Source organism: Gadus macrocephalus, chromosome 21, assembly GCF_031168955.1.
Source record: "Gadus macrocephalus chromosome 21, ASM3116895v1".
Taxonomy (NCBI): domain Eukaryota; kingdom Metazoa; phylum Chordata; class Actinopteri; order Gadiformes; family Gadidae; genus Gadus; species Gadus macrocephalus.
In genome coordinates, this window is record NC_082402.1 from 17,471,583 (window position 1) to 17,486,698 (window position 15,116).

Consider the following 15,116-nt stretch of genomic DNA (forward strand, 5'->3'; position numbering starts at 1 on the left):
TCTGTAACCACCCAGAAGTGCCTGTACCATGACGGTTCTGTACAAATACGTGTATCGATTCGTTACACCCCTAATATATATATATATTCAGGCTTCTTCAAAAGCGAAGGAGGAAGATGGGGAACAGATGAAAGAAGGTGAAGAATGTAGAATGAATATACACTACATTCTGTTCATACCTATGAGTGCAGGTTGTGCAGGAGTCATGCTTTAAGTTATTAATAGTTATATAAGTGACATAATAGATGAATTCAAATAAAAATGAAATGATCACAAAATTGTTGACAGAGTATAGTGCAATTTTCAGATTGTTTGTGTATTTTTTGACAAATCTTAAGCGCAACTACAAATACCTTTATTCAGTAACAGAATTCTGACAACTCTTCCAATACTTTAGAGTGAAATGTACCTCCATAACATCCTCTCTGCTCATTACTGCTGGGCCTTTGGCCATCATGGCTTGTGGCTCTGCTATATGATGTTGTGTCTTTACTGGCGGGCCTTTGGCCATCATGGCTTGTGGCTCTGCTATATGATGTTGTGTCTTTCAGATTGTTGCAGCCGTCCAGCAGTGTCTGCAACACCTCTCAGACTGTGAGCACAGATCCCCGCAGACCAGCGGCTCCTCTGCGGAGCCACAGACCAGTAAGAGCCCCCCCAGCGGCCCAGTGCTCACTTTATCCAGTAAGAGCCCCCCCAGTGCTCACTTTATCCAGTAAGAGCCCCCCCAGTGCTCACTGTATCCAGTAGGAGCCCCCCCAGCGGCCCCCCAGTAGTCACTGTATTCAGTAGGAGCCCCCCCAGCGGCCCAGTGCTCACTGTATCCAGTAGGAGCCCCCCCAGCGGCCCAGTGCTCACTGTATCCAGTAAGAGCCCCCCCAGAGGCCCCCCAGTAGTCACTGTATCCAGTAGGAGCCCCCCCAGCGGCCCAGTGCTCACTGTATCCAGTAAGAGCCCCCCAGAGGCCCCCCAGTAGTCACTGTATCCAGTAGGAGCCCCCCCAGCGGCCCAGTGCTCACTGTATCCAGTAAGAGCCCCCCCAGCGCTCACTGTATCCAGTAAGAGCCCCCCAGAGGCCCCCCAGTAGTCACTGTATCCAGTAGGAGCCCCCCCAGCGCTCACTGTATCCAGTAAGATACATCCAAATCTGTCTGACAGTTAACTTTGCTCGCGAGGCTGGCTGAACGGGCGAAAAGGGCGAAAATCTTTTTCAGGGCTCTCAAGTCTCACGCATTCGGCGTGAGACACATGCAATTCAACCCATGCACACGCTCACACGCCACACTTCGTATTTCTCATGCAGAGAAATTACCAGGATAGCGCCCACCAATTTGGGCCGCGTGGAACAGGTAGGAATCGAATGGGTTTTCCGTACGTAGGGTAACCAGACGTCCTCCGGACCCTTACCGGGCATGCACTCTTTTCGGACACTTTTAAAAATTTGTGTAGCGGCATTTCAAAATCGTCCGGGATTTTGGTAAAGCCTCATACATGTTCACATGGAATTAGCGTTGCTTTTCTCTGGGTCGTTCACATTCTAGTTAGACTACGCCCTCCTCTACTCAGTTCTGTTCGCTTTGCATTGGTGGAAGTTAGTAGGGGGAGTGGTTAAGTAGAGCCTTCAGATTGAACGGTTTGACTTACTTAGTTTTTTTTTTAACATTATTGTTTTAGATGGACAAACATTATCAAATTTGTCCTACAGGGGATTGATAAAGTTATATATATTGAACAGAGAGAAACAGTTGGTCATACTTTACACACTTTGCCATAACATTGGCCTACTGAATGCCACATATATTTATTAATTATTGGACTGAATGCCACATAAATATATATAATTATGTTTTTGCACATTTGCAACGTTTAAAAGTTCAGGGAAAAGTATATGCCTCTACTGGTGTTGCTTAAGCAATAGCCTTTTGAGGCAGTGTTTTTTCTGAATATTAGTGTTAAGGGCCAATAATGCTTACTATCATACATTAGTCACCATGTCTGTGGAGGACACATTTGTATGCAGTCACATGTTAATATACCCCCACCCACCACAGACGGGTCCGTCTTAATCATCCACTCAAAGTACGAGCGGTAATCGCACACACAGACATTGTCACTAGTCCCGTCAGTTAAAAATAGTAATCCAATTGTGAAATCGGTGTTGTAATCGGCAGCATACAAGCTAGTTATCTTAAAAAGTAAATAAAGTTTCAGATTTGCTGCGTTATGATGCGTATAGGTTGGCTCAGTAAAACGACTGTTGTAACGTAGAGAAACGGTCAATTTAGTTTTTGGTGAGAAACATGAGGAATACTGTATTGCTCATGTTTCTGTATTACTAACACAGTTGTATAGTGCTCTAATCATTTTAGTATATATAATTATAACTACTAATGTCAATATGTATTAATAATTACATATTTAATTTTAAAATACAATTAAATATTAAATATTTTCCTCATCACTAAAAACGCGTCGTATTTCCACCAATTAATAGAAAAGTATCGTTAGTGGTATCAATAAAGACTCAGATCTTTAAGGAGTATCGAAAATGGTATCGATATCAATAAATATTAATGATCCCCATCCCCATTGTGGCCACTGTATGTGTAAGTACAGCCTATAGATATTATTATGGGAAGGATGCTGATGCTGTTGCGCTGCAATGTTTCACGGTGCTTTCCCTATCTCTGGTCTGCTGCAGGCTCTTCTCAGTGGAGCATCTACACCAGGAGTGAGCTGGAATATGCCTTCTTTGTCCATTCACTCTGTGTTCTGGGAAAAGTCCTGATTTACACCAATGGCAGAAAGCTCTTCCCTATCAAAATAAGGAAACACAAAGGTACGTTTGTGTAATGATCTGCCTAAGCACAAAATCTACTGACCACATCAGCAATAACTTTTATCTACATGGCGCAAAAACAGACGTCAACACGCCTACAAAGTACATAGACACACCTTTCCTTCCTTCTCATGTCCCTTGTCATTTTGGCTTCTTTGTGAAAAGTATTAGTTAACATAAAAATGTGTTTGTGAAACAAAATATTTCACAACCTTTTTGTTGTCCCAACACACGGTAAAATGTTTAATCCTGACAAAAAAAATCTGTGTAACATTATGTTCAAAAAGATCTTTCGGCATGCCTCTATATTGCCCTGTTATTTCACCTTTTTATCTCATTCAGATTGTATGTCCACTAATCATGTTAATGAAGTGCGCCTCATGTGTATTCCCGAGGTTCGGTAGATTGCTTTGTTCTCTGTTCTCCCACAGTCCATCCCGCCACTATTATTTTCTCCTTTTTCCTCCTCCATATCCACTCTACCCTGACCATTCCCATGTTATCTCCTCGGTCTCTGCGGCGACTGTGTAGTGCAAGGGCTGATAACTTGGGCTGTGACAAAGCATGGTACAGTTGTTTCCCCTGCCTTGCCCTCGGACCAAACAGACTGTTCTTTTCAGGCTGCGCTCAGTCCCACACTTGGTAAACGTACTAATCTGGGCTCTTATTGTCCCCGCTGGGGTCCTGCAGATCTCTTCAGTCTGACGGACCTGGTGGTCACACTGATCAACATCATGTACCAGCACCCCCAGCCCCCCCGCACGGACCCCTCGCACACAGGTGGGCCATGAGATACTCACACAACCAGACAAATTCCCACACTCACTCACTCACTCACTCACTCACTCACTCACTCACTCACTCACTCACTCACTCACTCACTCACTCACTCACTCACTCACTCACTCACTCACTCACTCACTCACTCACACACTCACACACTCAAAACCCTTATACCAGAATCACCCTATGCTCTGGCACCTTGAGCAACCCTGCTCTGGTATCTTGATCACTCCTGTTCTGGTATCTTGATCACCCCTGTTCTGGTATCTTGATCACCCCATGCTCTGGTATCTTGATCACCCCATGCTCTCGTATCTTGATCAACCCATGCTCTGGTATCTTGATCACCCCATGCTCTGGTATCTTGATCAACCCATGCTCTGGTATCTTGATCACCCCTGTACTGGTGCTCCTAGCGTATTCCCCTAAAGGACAGTGAAGGTACTGTAGTGTTATCTGGAGGCCCAGGCAGAGAACACGTGGACCCTGTTCTCCTTCAGACTTTACCTCCTCCCCTTGGCGGCCAGCCTTTGCTTTATTGCCTGACGTCATTCCCTTGGAATCAAGGCTCAGCCCATCCCAGTGATCCATAGTGTCCCACTTCTTGCTTGAGTCATGTGATGCAATGTACCGTAAAGTGTTAATTAATCTTGACCTTCCACAATAATCATGTGTCATATTGTTGTGCAAGTGGGAGAAGTTTCTTGGTCCGCGTCACAGCACCCCAAGGGTGAACCCAAGAGGAGGTGGCTGGGTGTGTCTGTGTGTGTTTCTTTTAACATAACTCTGGTACACTTACGTGACAAGTTGACAACTAACACGTTTCCACATTAATGTGCTGCTTCGGTTATTCCTGTTGAATATACCTTTTTTCTGGTCCATATTGACATCATATTTAAACAGGTTCTCATTAGGATCTCAAAAATATGTAAGCAGTCACAACTTTGACTTCCTACATTTACATTTACATTCAGGGCATTTAGCATTCAGCACTTCCAGCTTTTTTTTAAATAGCAAGGAGTGATCTGGAGCCCCTAACCTGCTGTGTCGTCCAGTGTCCCTGGCCCCCAGGAGCCCCTAACCTGCTGTGTTGTCCAGTGTCCCTGGCCCCCAGGAGCCACTAACCTGCTGTTTCGTCAAGTGTCCCTGGCCCCCAGGAGCCCCTAACCTGCTGTGTAGTCCAGTGTCCCTGGCCCCCAGGAGCCCCTAACCTGCTGTGTTGTCCAGTGTCCCTGGCCCCCAGGAGCCCCTAACCTGCTGTGTTGTCCAGTGTCCCTGGCCCCCAGGAGCCTGGTGACGGAGTTGCTGTGGATGCTGTGTGAGCAGACAGAGAGCGCCGCCGAGTGCATCTACCAGAGCCCTGTGATAGAGACGCTGCTGGCACCCCTCATACGCCTACTCAACGGGGAGCAGGTAGCAAACACACACACGCACGCACGCGCCCGCGTGCGCACACACACATGCTCTGAAAGGGTGTGTAGCAAGCATGTGGAATAGTGGATGCAAGTAGTACAGAATACCACAGCACAGTTATTTACGAAAGAGGAGTAGGGCCGCATGGGATTTATTTCTGATTTTAATCTCAGAATTCTGAGATTAGAGTCAGAATTCTGAGATTAGAGTCAGAAATCTGACTTTAATCTCAGAATTCTGATTTTAAACTCAGAACTAAAAAAATTACATATGTGTGATTATTTTTGGAGTTCAGACTTTAATCTCAGATTTCTGGCTTTAAAGTCACAATAAAAAGAGTTCTGACGTTAAATCAGAATTCTGAGATTACATTCAGAATTCTGTTTTTGTGGAACAAGTTATTTTTGTGTGGCGAATGCCCGCAATAACCTACCAGCAACCTAGCGGTAATGTCCTTCTGATTGCCAATGACAGTATATGACAACCCATGAAGTAGCATCATAATGTCTACCCACCTAGCAATGCCCAACTTGTTGTATTACTGTTTAGATCTCATTATCCAAGCACAGATGTGAGTGCGTTCGCAAAATGAAAGGCGTTGGTTGGGTTGACCTGTGTCCGCCATGGCGCAACATGGGAGTAGATGGGTCATTTAGTGTTGGGCAGGGAGGGCTGAGGTCCACCGCGAGGTCACCTGACTCACAGAGCTCAGTGAGCCATTAATCTTTCTTGAGAAACTGTGACCTCTAATCTTATGAGCTTGATTATTTTTGTGTCTAGTCAGATCACACAGACACCCACACACAAAAACACATCCAGACACACCTTCCAAACCGTCATTCATTAGCCCTGGCCGATCTGCTCCCATGGTGAAGGTATGTTTTGTGATTCTCAGGCCAAATTAAAGTCTCCTGCTGGGACCTTAACTCACATAGCAGATGTGTTGGCACGCATCGCCAGCACCGACAGAGGCCTCGCCCTCTTCCTGAATGACAAGAGTCTGGACCTAAGCAGCAGTAAAGGGTTAGTGTGTGTGGCCTTGGTCTTGGTGGAATGACAAATAATTGACAACAAATCATAACCGTTGTTTCAGTAACAAGGTGATATGATAGGGTCTTTAGTAACAAGGTGATATGATAGGGTCTTTAGTAACAAGGTGATATGATAGGGTCTTTAGTAACAAGGTGATATGATAGGGTCTTTAGTAACAAGGTGTTATGATAGGGTCTTTAGTAACAAGGTGATATGATAGGGTCTTTAGTAACAAGCTGATATGATAGGGTCTTTAGTAACAAGATGTTATGATAGGGTCTTTAGTAACAAGGTGATATGATAGGGTCTTTAGTAACAAGGTGATATGAAGTGTCTTCAGTAACAAGGTGTTATGATAGGGTCTTAGATTGATACACCATCAATGGAATATCTAATAATGCAAAGCAAGAGTCTCAAAACCAGGATGAAGTATCCTATTGAAGTTGTGTATACATAATAATAATAATAATACATAGGTTTTATATAGCGCTTTTCTCGGTACCCAAAGACGCTTTACAAAAAACACAAAACAAAAAGGATACAAATGAACAGTACAGTACATACATGCATACAAATACTCCAAAAACAACAATACAGAGAAAGATAGGACAGTGAGAAAGAGAGAGGGTGGACATTTTTTGTCAGGTGTTGTAAGTGATGTTGAAGAGATGTGTTTTGAGATGACTTTTGTATAAGTCTGTATATATATATATATATACAGACCTGTATATAAAGTACCATATATACTATATATATATGTATAGTATTATGTGTACTTGATAATACTACAACTACCTTTCTGCATACCTTCCATTCCTGGTAAAACAGCAAAAATACATAAAAATGACCTAAAAATAAATTGTGTAGTGATATTTAAAATGTGTCTTCCTGTCTTCCTGTCTTTATTTCTTCACTTTGTTCTGTCTGTCTGTCTGTCTGTCTGTCTGTCTGTCTGTCTGTCTGTCTGTCTGTCTGTCTGTCTGTCTGTCTGTCTGTCTGTCTGTCTGTCTGTCTGTCTGTCTGTCTGTCTGTCTGTCCGTCCGTCCGTCCGTCCGTCCGTCCGTCCCTCCCTCCCTCCCTCCCTCCCTCCCTCCCTCCCTCCCTCCCTCTCCCAGCCTCTCTGCTAGCCATGTAATTGTACAGTTCACTCAGCGGTTATTGGACAAGGACCTGCCTTCTCTGGGCCGATGGGAGATGTCGCCTGCTGTTTGCGGGGCCTTCCTCTTCGCCTGCAGGCAGATGTACAACACCTGCGAGGGCCTGCAAGTTCTCCGGCCTTATGGCCTGCACAGCTGCATAGCTGCTGCTTTGAAGGAGGTACCAAGGGTGCTTTTATTCACACAATGCAGCAACACCAGCACAATACCAGTATCAAAGAACAGGACACCCTCAGTGAGTTTCCCCAGCTACACCCTCCTACTGCTAGGGCCGTTGAGTAGACACTTCCAGCTAAGTCAGGGCAAATGTTAAGACTGGGAACTTATTCAAAGCCCTAAATCCAGTTCAAAAAACGACCATGAAGATTATTTTGTATTACTTACATGCATGTTTATTTCCATAAAGTGTATAGACTACCTATACTGGGTAGTTCAAATTAAATATGGCCAATTGTTTACGGTATCAGAACCTTCATTTTATTTTCAAACGTTAATCTGAACTTGTCTTCACAAATTCCCTGTTTTTTGTAATGCTGCAGTTAATAGTACAGGCTAGTATGCTGTTTTGAATATTTCTGATGATATACAGCATGTAAAAAGTATGAAATACGCTCCTTTCTATTCCATCTTCATACTACTGCCCGGACTGTTTCTTTTCCTCTTGTTCCAGGCTAACGCCGTGTCCACCTCCGCCTCCACCCCAGCCTCCACCCCAGCCTCCACCCCAGCCTCCACCCCCGTCCCTGGGCACAGTTCCTCTACCTGCTCCCTGGAGACCATGTGAGATAGGAACACACTCTAAAGGCCTACATATGAAACACTTTGGTGAACGTTAAAACCAAAGAGTAATGTGGGAAGACTAGATGGAGCTCTATTCTAGACACATTTACATTTACAGATACGTTCAGGGCCTTTAGCAAACGCTTTTATCCAAAGCGACTTACAATAAGCACATTTGTCAGAAGAAAGAGGAATAATATATTGCGGTCGGTACAGTAAGGATGTTCATAGGCAAGGCAAGCCAAATTTATTATATAGCACTTTTCATACCCGAGGCAGACTCAAAGTGCTTCACGTAGAAACATTGTCATGAAATAAAATAATAAAATGATAAGGAAACAAAGGCAAAGTAAAGAAAATGCATTGTAGAAAGTGCTCAATAAAATTAAGTTATAAAATAAAAAAGTAAGAGGAAATAAAGGCAAAGTTAGAAATTGAAAGTGCAATGAGTCTTCAATCCCGTTTTAAAAGAGGTCAGAGTGGGGGCAGGTCTTAAATCCTCAGGGAGTTTATTCCACCTATTTGTTGCATGGTAACTAAATAGACACAAAGTCCAAGCACGAACCATCCAGTGTTTCCCCTATATGCCCCTAGCAGCGGCGGTGAAATATGACCGGCGCTGCTAAATTTCTTTTTTTTAACAAGGGTAGAGCTTCACCTTTCTCTTTAAATTACGAATGTTATATTATTTTGCGTATGCAAAATAATATAGCATTCCGTGAGCTACCGACGCTGGATATGCGCTTTATATGCAGGTCAATTCACACACTTGTGAGTAAAGCATATAAACGGAGAGGAGAGGAGAGCGCCTTCTTAACTTTTTAAAAAACGAATGTTATGTTATTTTGCGCTACGGACGCTTCATATCAAGGTCAATTCACACACCTGAGTAAAGCTTATAAACGGAGAGGAGAGCTCCGTATTCTCTTTAGAAACAAATGTTATTTTGCGCTACGCACACTTCATATCCAGGTCAATTAACACAACTGTGAGTAAAGCAACTTCCATAAAGTTGGAAATAAATTGGCAGATTCTGAGTTTGCGGTTCAATAGATCATCAGTGAAACATCGTTGCTACACAATTGAGTGTAGTAACCTAGAGAACCAGCTACAAAATTGTTTTCATCCAAACGAGCTGTCTTTAGCGAACGGTGAATTGCATTGGCTTCTATGAGCTGTCGGCTTTCAGCCGCAAGCTTATGTAACGTCTGCAAAGTGCATAACTGAAAACGACTACAATGGTAACATTTCAATAGCGTTGCCATTATTGAATCCCAAAACCTGTTCCATAGAGGTATGGCCTCTTTATGGTCCTACTACAACCTTAAGTTTTGAAAAATATATCTCTTATTATTTTTGAGGATTTCTTATTTAGCAACAATTTCAGTAGCGTCGCCATTATTGACTAGAGTCCCAAAACTTGATACATAGAGGCATGGCCTCTTTGTGGTCTTACTGCAACCTTTAGGTTTGAAAAATATATCTCTACTTCTTTTTAAGGAATTTCTTTTCATCAAAAATGTCAACATACATTTTTGACATACACAGTAGCGTCGCCGCTATTGACTCTAGAGACCCAAAACTTGTTCAATAGAGGCATGACCTCTTTATGGTCCTACTACAACCTTTGTGATGGGGAGAGGGGAGGGTGTGGGAAGATGCATTGGTTTGCGGCACAGACCTTTTCAATTGTTGCAGTATTTGTGTTATGTGATTTTACTGTATAGGGTGGTTGTTGATATAATATAATTTTTATTAATTAAAGGTAAATAATTGTTTTAAAGATTATACTTGTTCTAAAGATTGTAATATGTTCAGTCGCTCCATATCTCCCCTGCTTATTACTGTGCACAAATGTACTGTATGTACACCCTTCTGTTACCAGCAGACAAATAGAAACCTCCCGGTAGGGTGCGCTTTGCGAGCACAAAAGAAATGTAAGAGCGGAAATAAAAACATTTCACCTCCGCTGCTGCAACTCCATCCTAGGGGAAACACTGCAATCGCTAGGTTAACCCATCTACACAACTAAGTACGACATACAATAGGTGTGTACATTAAGTGCCAGGATGTAAGAAATACAATAAATGTGTACATTAAGTGCCAGGACGCATGTACAAGTCCTACAACAAGATGTCTGTCTGGAGCAAAGGAAGGTCCTTCAGGGCCTGGCGACCAAAATATCAACTCATCTTTCCAAAATGCCCCTGACGGGTAAACCCTCAGACAGTGGCTTTATGTTCCTGTCCCCCTGCCTCCATGGGTTGATCATTGACCTGGGCGTATGTGTAGCCCTGAAGGCGAGCTGCCCCTTAATACAGGCTGTACAAAACAGGTGAAAACACATTCCATCACGCCAGGGTGAAGTCTGAACATGGTTGTCGTATGCAGATCTAGACCTTCGGACTGCGGTGTTGTTGTTTTTCAGAGCGGGTCCGAGCCTTATCTGGGAGGAGACCCTGCAGGACAGTCTACTGCACTTCGCTGCCACGCCCAAAGGCCTGCTGCTGCTCCAAAGCACCGGGGCGCTGGACCACTGCGTGGCCTACATGTACTCACGCTTCATCAAGAAGCTCCAGGTGCCTGGGGCCTTGATCAGGATGGGGCTGTTCAGACAGCAGCCTGTGTGGACGGCATCCATGCTGCTCCAAAAAAACACAACAAAACATTCATCAGTCTTCCAAAGACATACCCCAAGGGGAGAAAACTATTATAATAGTAACAACAGCTGTAAGGTTATGATAGTATACAATAAATAAATAGAAACAAAACCAGAATTAAATATGTATAAAATATATATATATACTGTATACTGTATATGTATAGATAAAAATATTGTGTATTGTCTTTGTGTGATTGTGCGTGTCCGTGTGTGTGCGTGTGTATGCATAACAGGTGAGCCGCTGTGAGAAGTTTGGCTACGGGGTGATGGTGACCCAGGTAGCAGCTACAGCTCCTGGTGTGATGGCCCTTCTGAACTCAGGTCCTCACTCACTCACTCACTCACTCACTCACTCACTCACTCACTCACTCACTCACACACTCACTCACTCACTCACTCACTCACTCACTCACTCACTCACTCACTCACTCACTCACTCACTCACTGAGTGAGTGAATACTGTATTTTTTCAAAAACAATATTATGACTGATCTTGGAATGCAAGTCTATTAAGATGTTGCCTTAGGACAAGTCTAGCGTGTTGTTGTCAGCCAATCCTCACCTGGTGCCGTTTTCGTGGTCAGGCTATGTCCAGGAGCTGGTGGTCAAGCTGTGGTCAGTGCTGGAGTGTGGGAGGGAGGACCTTCGTGTGGTCCATCCCAAGTCCACTCCCATGGATCCCATCGACAGGAGCTGCCTCAAGGTACAGGAACGCAATAGAGTAGAGCTTCCTCAAGGTACAGGAACACAATAGAGATGAGCTGCCTCAAGGTACAGGAACACAATAGAGATGAGCTGCCTCAAGGTACAGGAACACAATAGAGATGAGCTGCCTCAAGGTACAGGAACGCAATAGAGTGGAGCTGCCTTAAGGTAAGGGAGGAACACAATAGAGTGGAGCTGCCTTAAGGTAAGGGAGGAACGCAATAGAGTGGAGCTGCCTTAAGGTAAGGGAGGAACGCAATAGAGTGGAGCTGCCTTAAGGTAAGGGAGGAACGCAATAGAGTGGAGCTGCCTTAAGGTAAGGGAGGAACGCAATAGAGTAGAGCTGCCTTAAGGTAAGGGGAGCTGGAGGAACGCAACAGAGTGGAGCTGCCTTAAGGTAAGGGGAGCTGGAGGAAGGCAAGGCAAGGCAAGGCAACTTTATTTATATAGCACTTTTCATACACAAGGCAGACTCAAAGTGCTTCACATATAAACATTGTCATACAATAAAATAAAATAATAGATAAGTGAAAGAAAACATATGCAAGAAATTAGTAAAATAGAAAGTGCAATGTATTTAAGAGAAAATTAAATTGAAAGTTAAAAAGGCTTTTTAGTAAGTAAAATTGAAAGTGCAATGTATTTAAGATCAGATCAACAGTCACTCTGGAACCCAAGTCGGGACTACAACCCGACCTAAAGGAACTTGGTCCTTTCTCTGGAACTCCAATCCAGATTCTAGGACTCTAACCCAGACAGAACTTGGACACAAACTCAGGACTCTAACCCTTATACAAACTCAGGACTCTAACCTTTATACAAACAAACTCAGGACTCTAACCCTTATACTCAGGACTCTAGCCCAGACCAAAGGCCTTATTCTTATTCTAGGACTCTAACCCAGCTTCTAGGACTCTAGCCCAGACCAAAGGCCTTATTCAACAAATTCTAGGACTCTAACCCAGCTTCTAGGACTCTAGCCCAGACCAAAAGGACAAACAAACTCAGGACTCTAACCCTTATACAACCTTTCTCTCTGGTATCAGATCATGTATTTTTCTGGTAAAAAATAGAAAATAAAGGGAAAGTTAAAAAGGCATTTTAGTAAAATAAAGGTAAAGTATTTAAGATTTAGCAGAAAGCTAAAGCAAACATAAAAGTCTTCAATCTTGTTTTAAAGGTGCTCAGAGTTGGGGCAAGTCTTAAATCCTCAGGGAGTTTATTCCAGCTATTTGTTGCATTGTAACTAAATCCTGCTTTCCCATGTTTCGTGTTTACTCTGGGGATAATTAACAGATTGGTCTCAGAAGATCTTAGAAGGCTTATGTAGTGGAAGCATATCAGTTAAATATTTTGGGCCTAAACCATGTAGGGATTTATAGGTTAGCAACATGATTTTAAAATCAATTCTCTGACCTACAGGAAGCCAATGTAACGATTTAAGAATTGGTGTAATATGTTCAAATTTTTTGGTCTTTGTTAAAACTCTAGCAGCAGCATTCTGAACAAGCTGAAGCTTCCTTAGAGTTTGTTTTGGGAGACCTGTAAGGAGACCATTGCAGTAATCAAGCTTACTAGTGATAAAGGCATGTACAAGTTTTTGTAAGTCTTCGGTGGACATGAGCCCTCTAAGTCTTGCTACATTTTTAAGGTGATAATATGCAGATTTTGTAACTGATTTGATGTGACTTTCGAAATGTAAATCAGAATCCATGATAACCCCTAGATTTCTGGCTTTGATTGAGGTTTTCAGGGACAGAGAGTGAAGGTGTTGGGTTACTTTAAGCCTTTCCGTTTTAGCACCAAATACAATTATCTCTGTTTTATCCTCATTTAGCCGAAGGAAATTTCGGCACATCCAGTCTTTCACTTGCTCAATGCACTGGCACAGCAGATCTATGGGCCGATAGTCATTTGGTGATAGCGATACATAGATTTGCATGTCATCAGCATAGCAATGATGGTCAATATTGTTATTATGCATGATTTGCCCTAGTGGGAGCATGTAGATGTTGAATAAAGAGGGTCCTAAGATCGAACCTTGTGGGACTCCACACATCACGTTGGTTGATTCTGATACAAAGTCGCCAATGGAAACAAAGTAGTTCCTATTTTGTAGGTAGGATCTGAACACAGTAGAATAGAGTGCCAGCTGTACCCAGAACAACCCAGGAGCTAGGTCATCAAGCACGCACAGTCTCATTGTGGAAATCCATGTGACCAGGCAGCGAATATCGTCTGCAGAATGAAAATCAATCCTAACAATAACCATGGTGATGGAACGATGAAACAGTAATAGACGGCCCATTGGCTGTTCCTCCCCAGTCGTTCCTGGCGCTGGTCAACCTGCTGTCCTCCGGGGCCTCGGTTTGGGCTCTGCTGCGGGGCCAGCCTCTACCCCAGAGGGAGGCCTACCCCCTGAGGGAGGTGCCAAGCACCATCGCCGTGAGTCCAACCTCCAGTGCTCAGATTACCACAACAGATGAACCCTTAACTGAGGGAAATTACCAGGAAATCAAATGCAAACATCTTGCATATTCTTTATCATATATCATAGTACACATGACTTAAACATGGAATACATGTCATGATTAAATTACATGAATGTGTGTGTCAGTGTGTGCGTGCCTGCGTATGTGTACACGTGTATTTGTATTTGTGTGTGTTGTGTGTGTATGGGCATATGTGTGTGTCTGTGCAGCTGAGCAGATGATTCTGGAGCTGCCTCTAGGGGGCAGCAGAGGACTAGTGTCTGTATGTCGCTCTGGGACTTCTCTGAACAAATGTATGGTGTATTACCTGGAGCTGCTCCTGGTGGGCAGCAGAGGCCTTGTGTCTGTATGTCGCTCTGGGAATGCTCTGAACAACAACACAGTGCTAAACCAGGCAGGGGACAACAAGCGCATCACTTTAATCATTTCTCCCCTTATTATGATTCTGTTCACAGTATGCATTCCTCACCTCAACCATTACGAATCAGCTCACATACTCTTATTCTTTCTCGCTCTGTCTTTCTCTCTGGCTCTCTATTTTTCCATTTCTCTCTCTCTCTCTCTCTAACTCTCTCTCTCTCTAACTCTCTCTTTGTCTCTCTGTCTCTCTGTCTCTCTGTCTGTCTGTCTGTCTGTCTGTCTGTCTGTCTGTCTGTCTGTCTGTCTGTCTGTCTGTCTGTCTGTCTGTCTGTCTGTCTGTCTCTCTCTGTCTCTCTTTCTCTCTGTCTCTGTCTCTGTCTCTATCTCTGACTCTCCATCTAGGATTTGATGGACAGGCTGATTGCAGTGGATTCAGATGCAAAGATCAACTCCCTGTTTAACTACGAGCAGTCACACACGTTTGGCTTGAGGTGAGATTGGAGATTTTCCTCTTTGTGGATTAAAGGCAGTATTAATGGAAGTCAGATGTTATTTTTTAGTCGTCTTTCGTAAGGCGTATGCATCCTATCGGAGTTTGGCAGGACACAGCCATTCAGGAGGTGGGCTCATCCTCATCATAAAGTGAATGGGTGAGTGAACGTGAGTGAACGTTGGCTAGACTAGAGTTTTGCTTTGAGAGCGCTTAGCAATCTTTTCAAAACAAATCCTACGGACAATCCCCATGCTATGAGTTACACTTAACAATTGAGCAATGTAATTGGACGCAATAAGCAGTTTGATGCCAGTGCCGTCATGTGTCTTAACTATCAAAACTTGAAGTTATTTAACTATAGGTAACCCAGTTCGGATCCAGGAGATCACATTTTTGTAGT

General features: G+C 43.5%; 1 protein-coding gene across 5 annotated transcripts in view; it reads left to right on the top strand.

Annotated features, from left to right (window-relative positions):
• The window catches only part of tbc1d32 (TBC1 domain family, member 32), a 91,532-nt gene that overhangs the window by 18,002 nt on the left and 58,414 nt on the right, over window positions 1-15,116 (top strand). For 3 of the 5 annotated variants that reach the window (XM_060042092.1, XM_060042088.1, XM_060042089.1), the window contains exons 12-23: window positions 552-684; window positions 2,702-2,839; window positions 3,530-3,619; window positions 4,893-5,035; window positions 5,931-6,058; window positions 7,183-7,459; window positions 7,895-8,004; window positions 10,433-10,583; window positions 10,900-10,987; window positions 11,251-11,369; window positions 13,697-13,816; window positions 14,626-14,714. In XM_060042092.1, coding sequence (XP_059898075.1) covers window positions 552-684; window positions 2,702-2,839; window positions 3,530-3,619; window positions 4,893-5,035; window positions 5,931-6,058; window positions 7,183-7,459; window positions 7,895-8,004; window positions 10,433-10,583; window positions 10,900-10,987; window positions 11,251-11,369; window positions 13,697-13,816; window positions 14,626-14,714 — 1,586 coding nt within the window. The remainder of the gene's footprint in view (window positions 1-551; window positions 685-2,701; window positions 2,840-3,529; window positions 3,620-4,892; window positions 5,036-5,930; window positions 6,059-7,182; window positions 7,460-7,894; window positions 8,005-10,432; window positions 10,584-10,899; window positions 10,988-11,250; window positions 11,370-13,696; window positions 13,817-14,625; window positions 14,715-15,116) is intronic. The other 2 variants (XM_060042091.1, XM_060042090.1) reach the window with 2 other exon arrangements.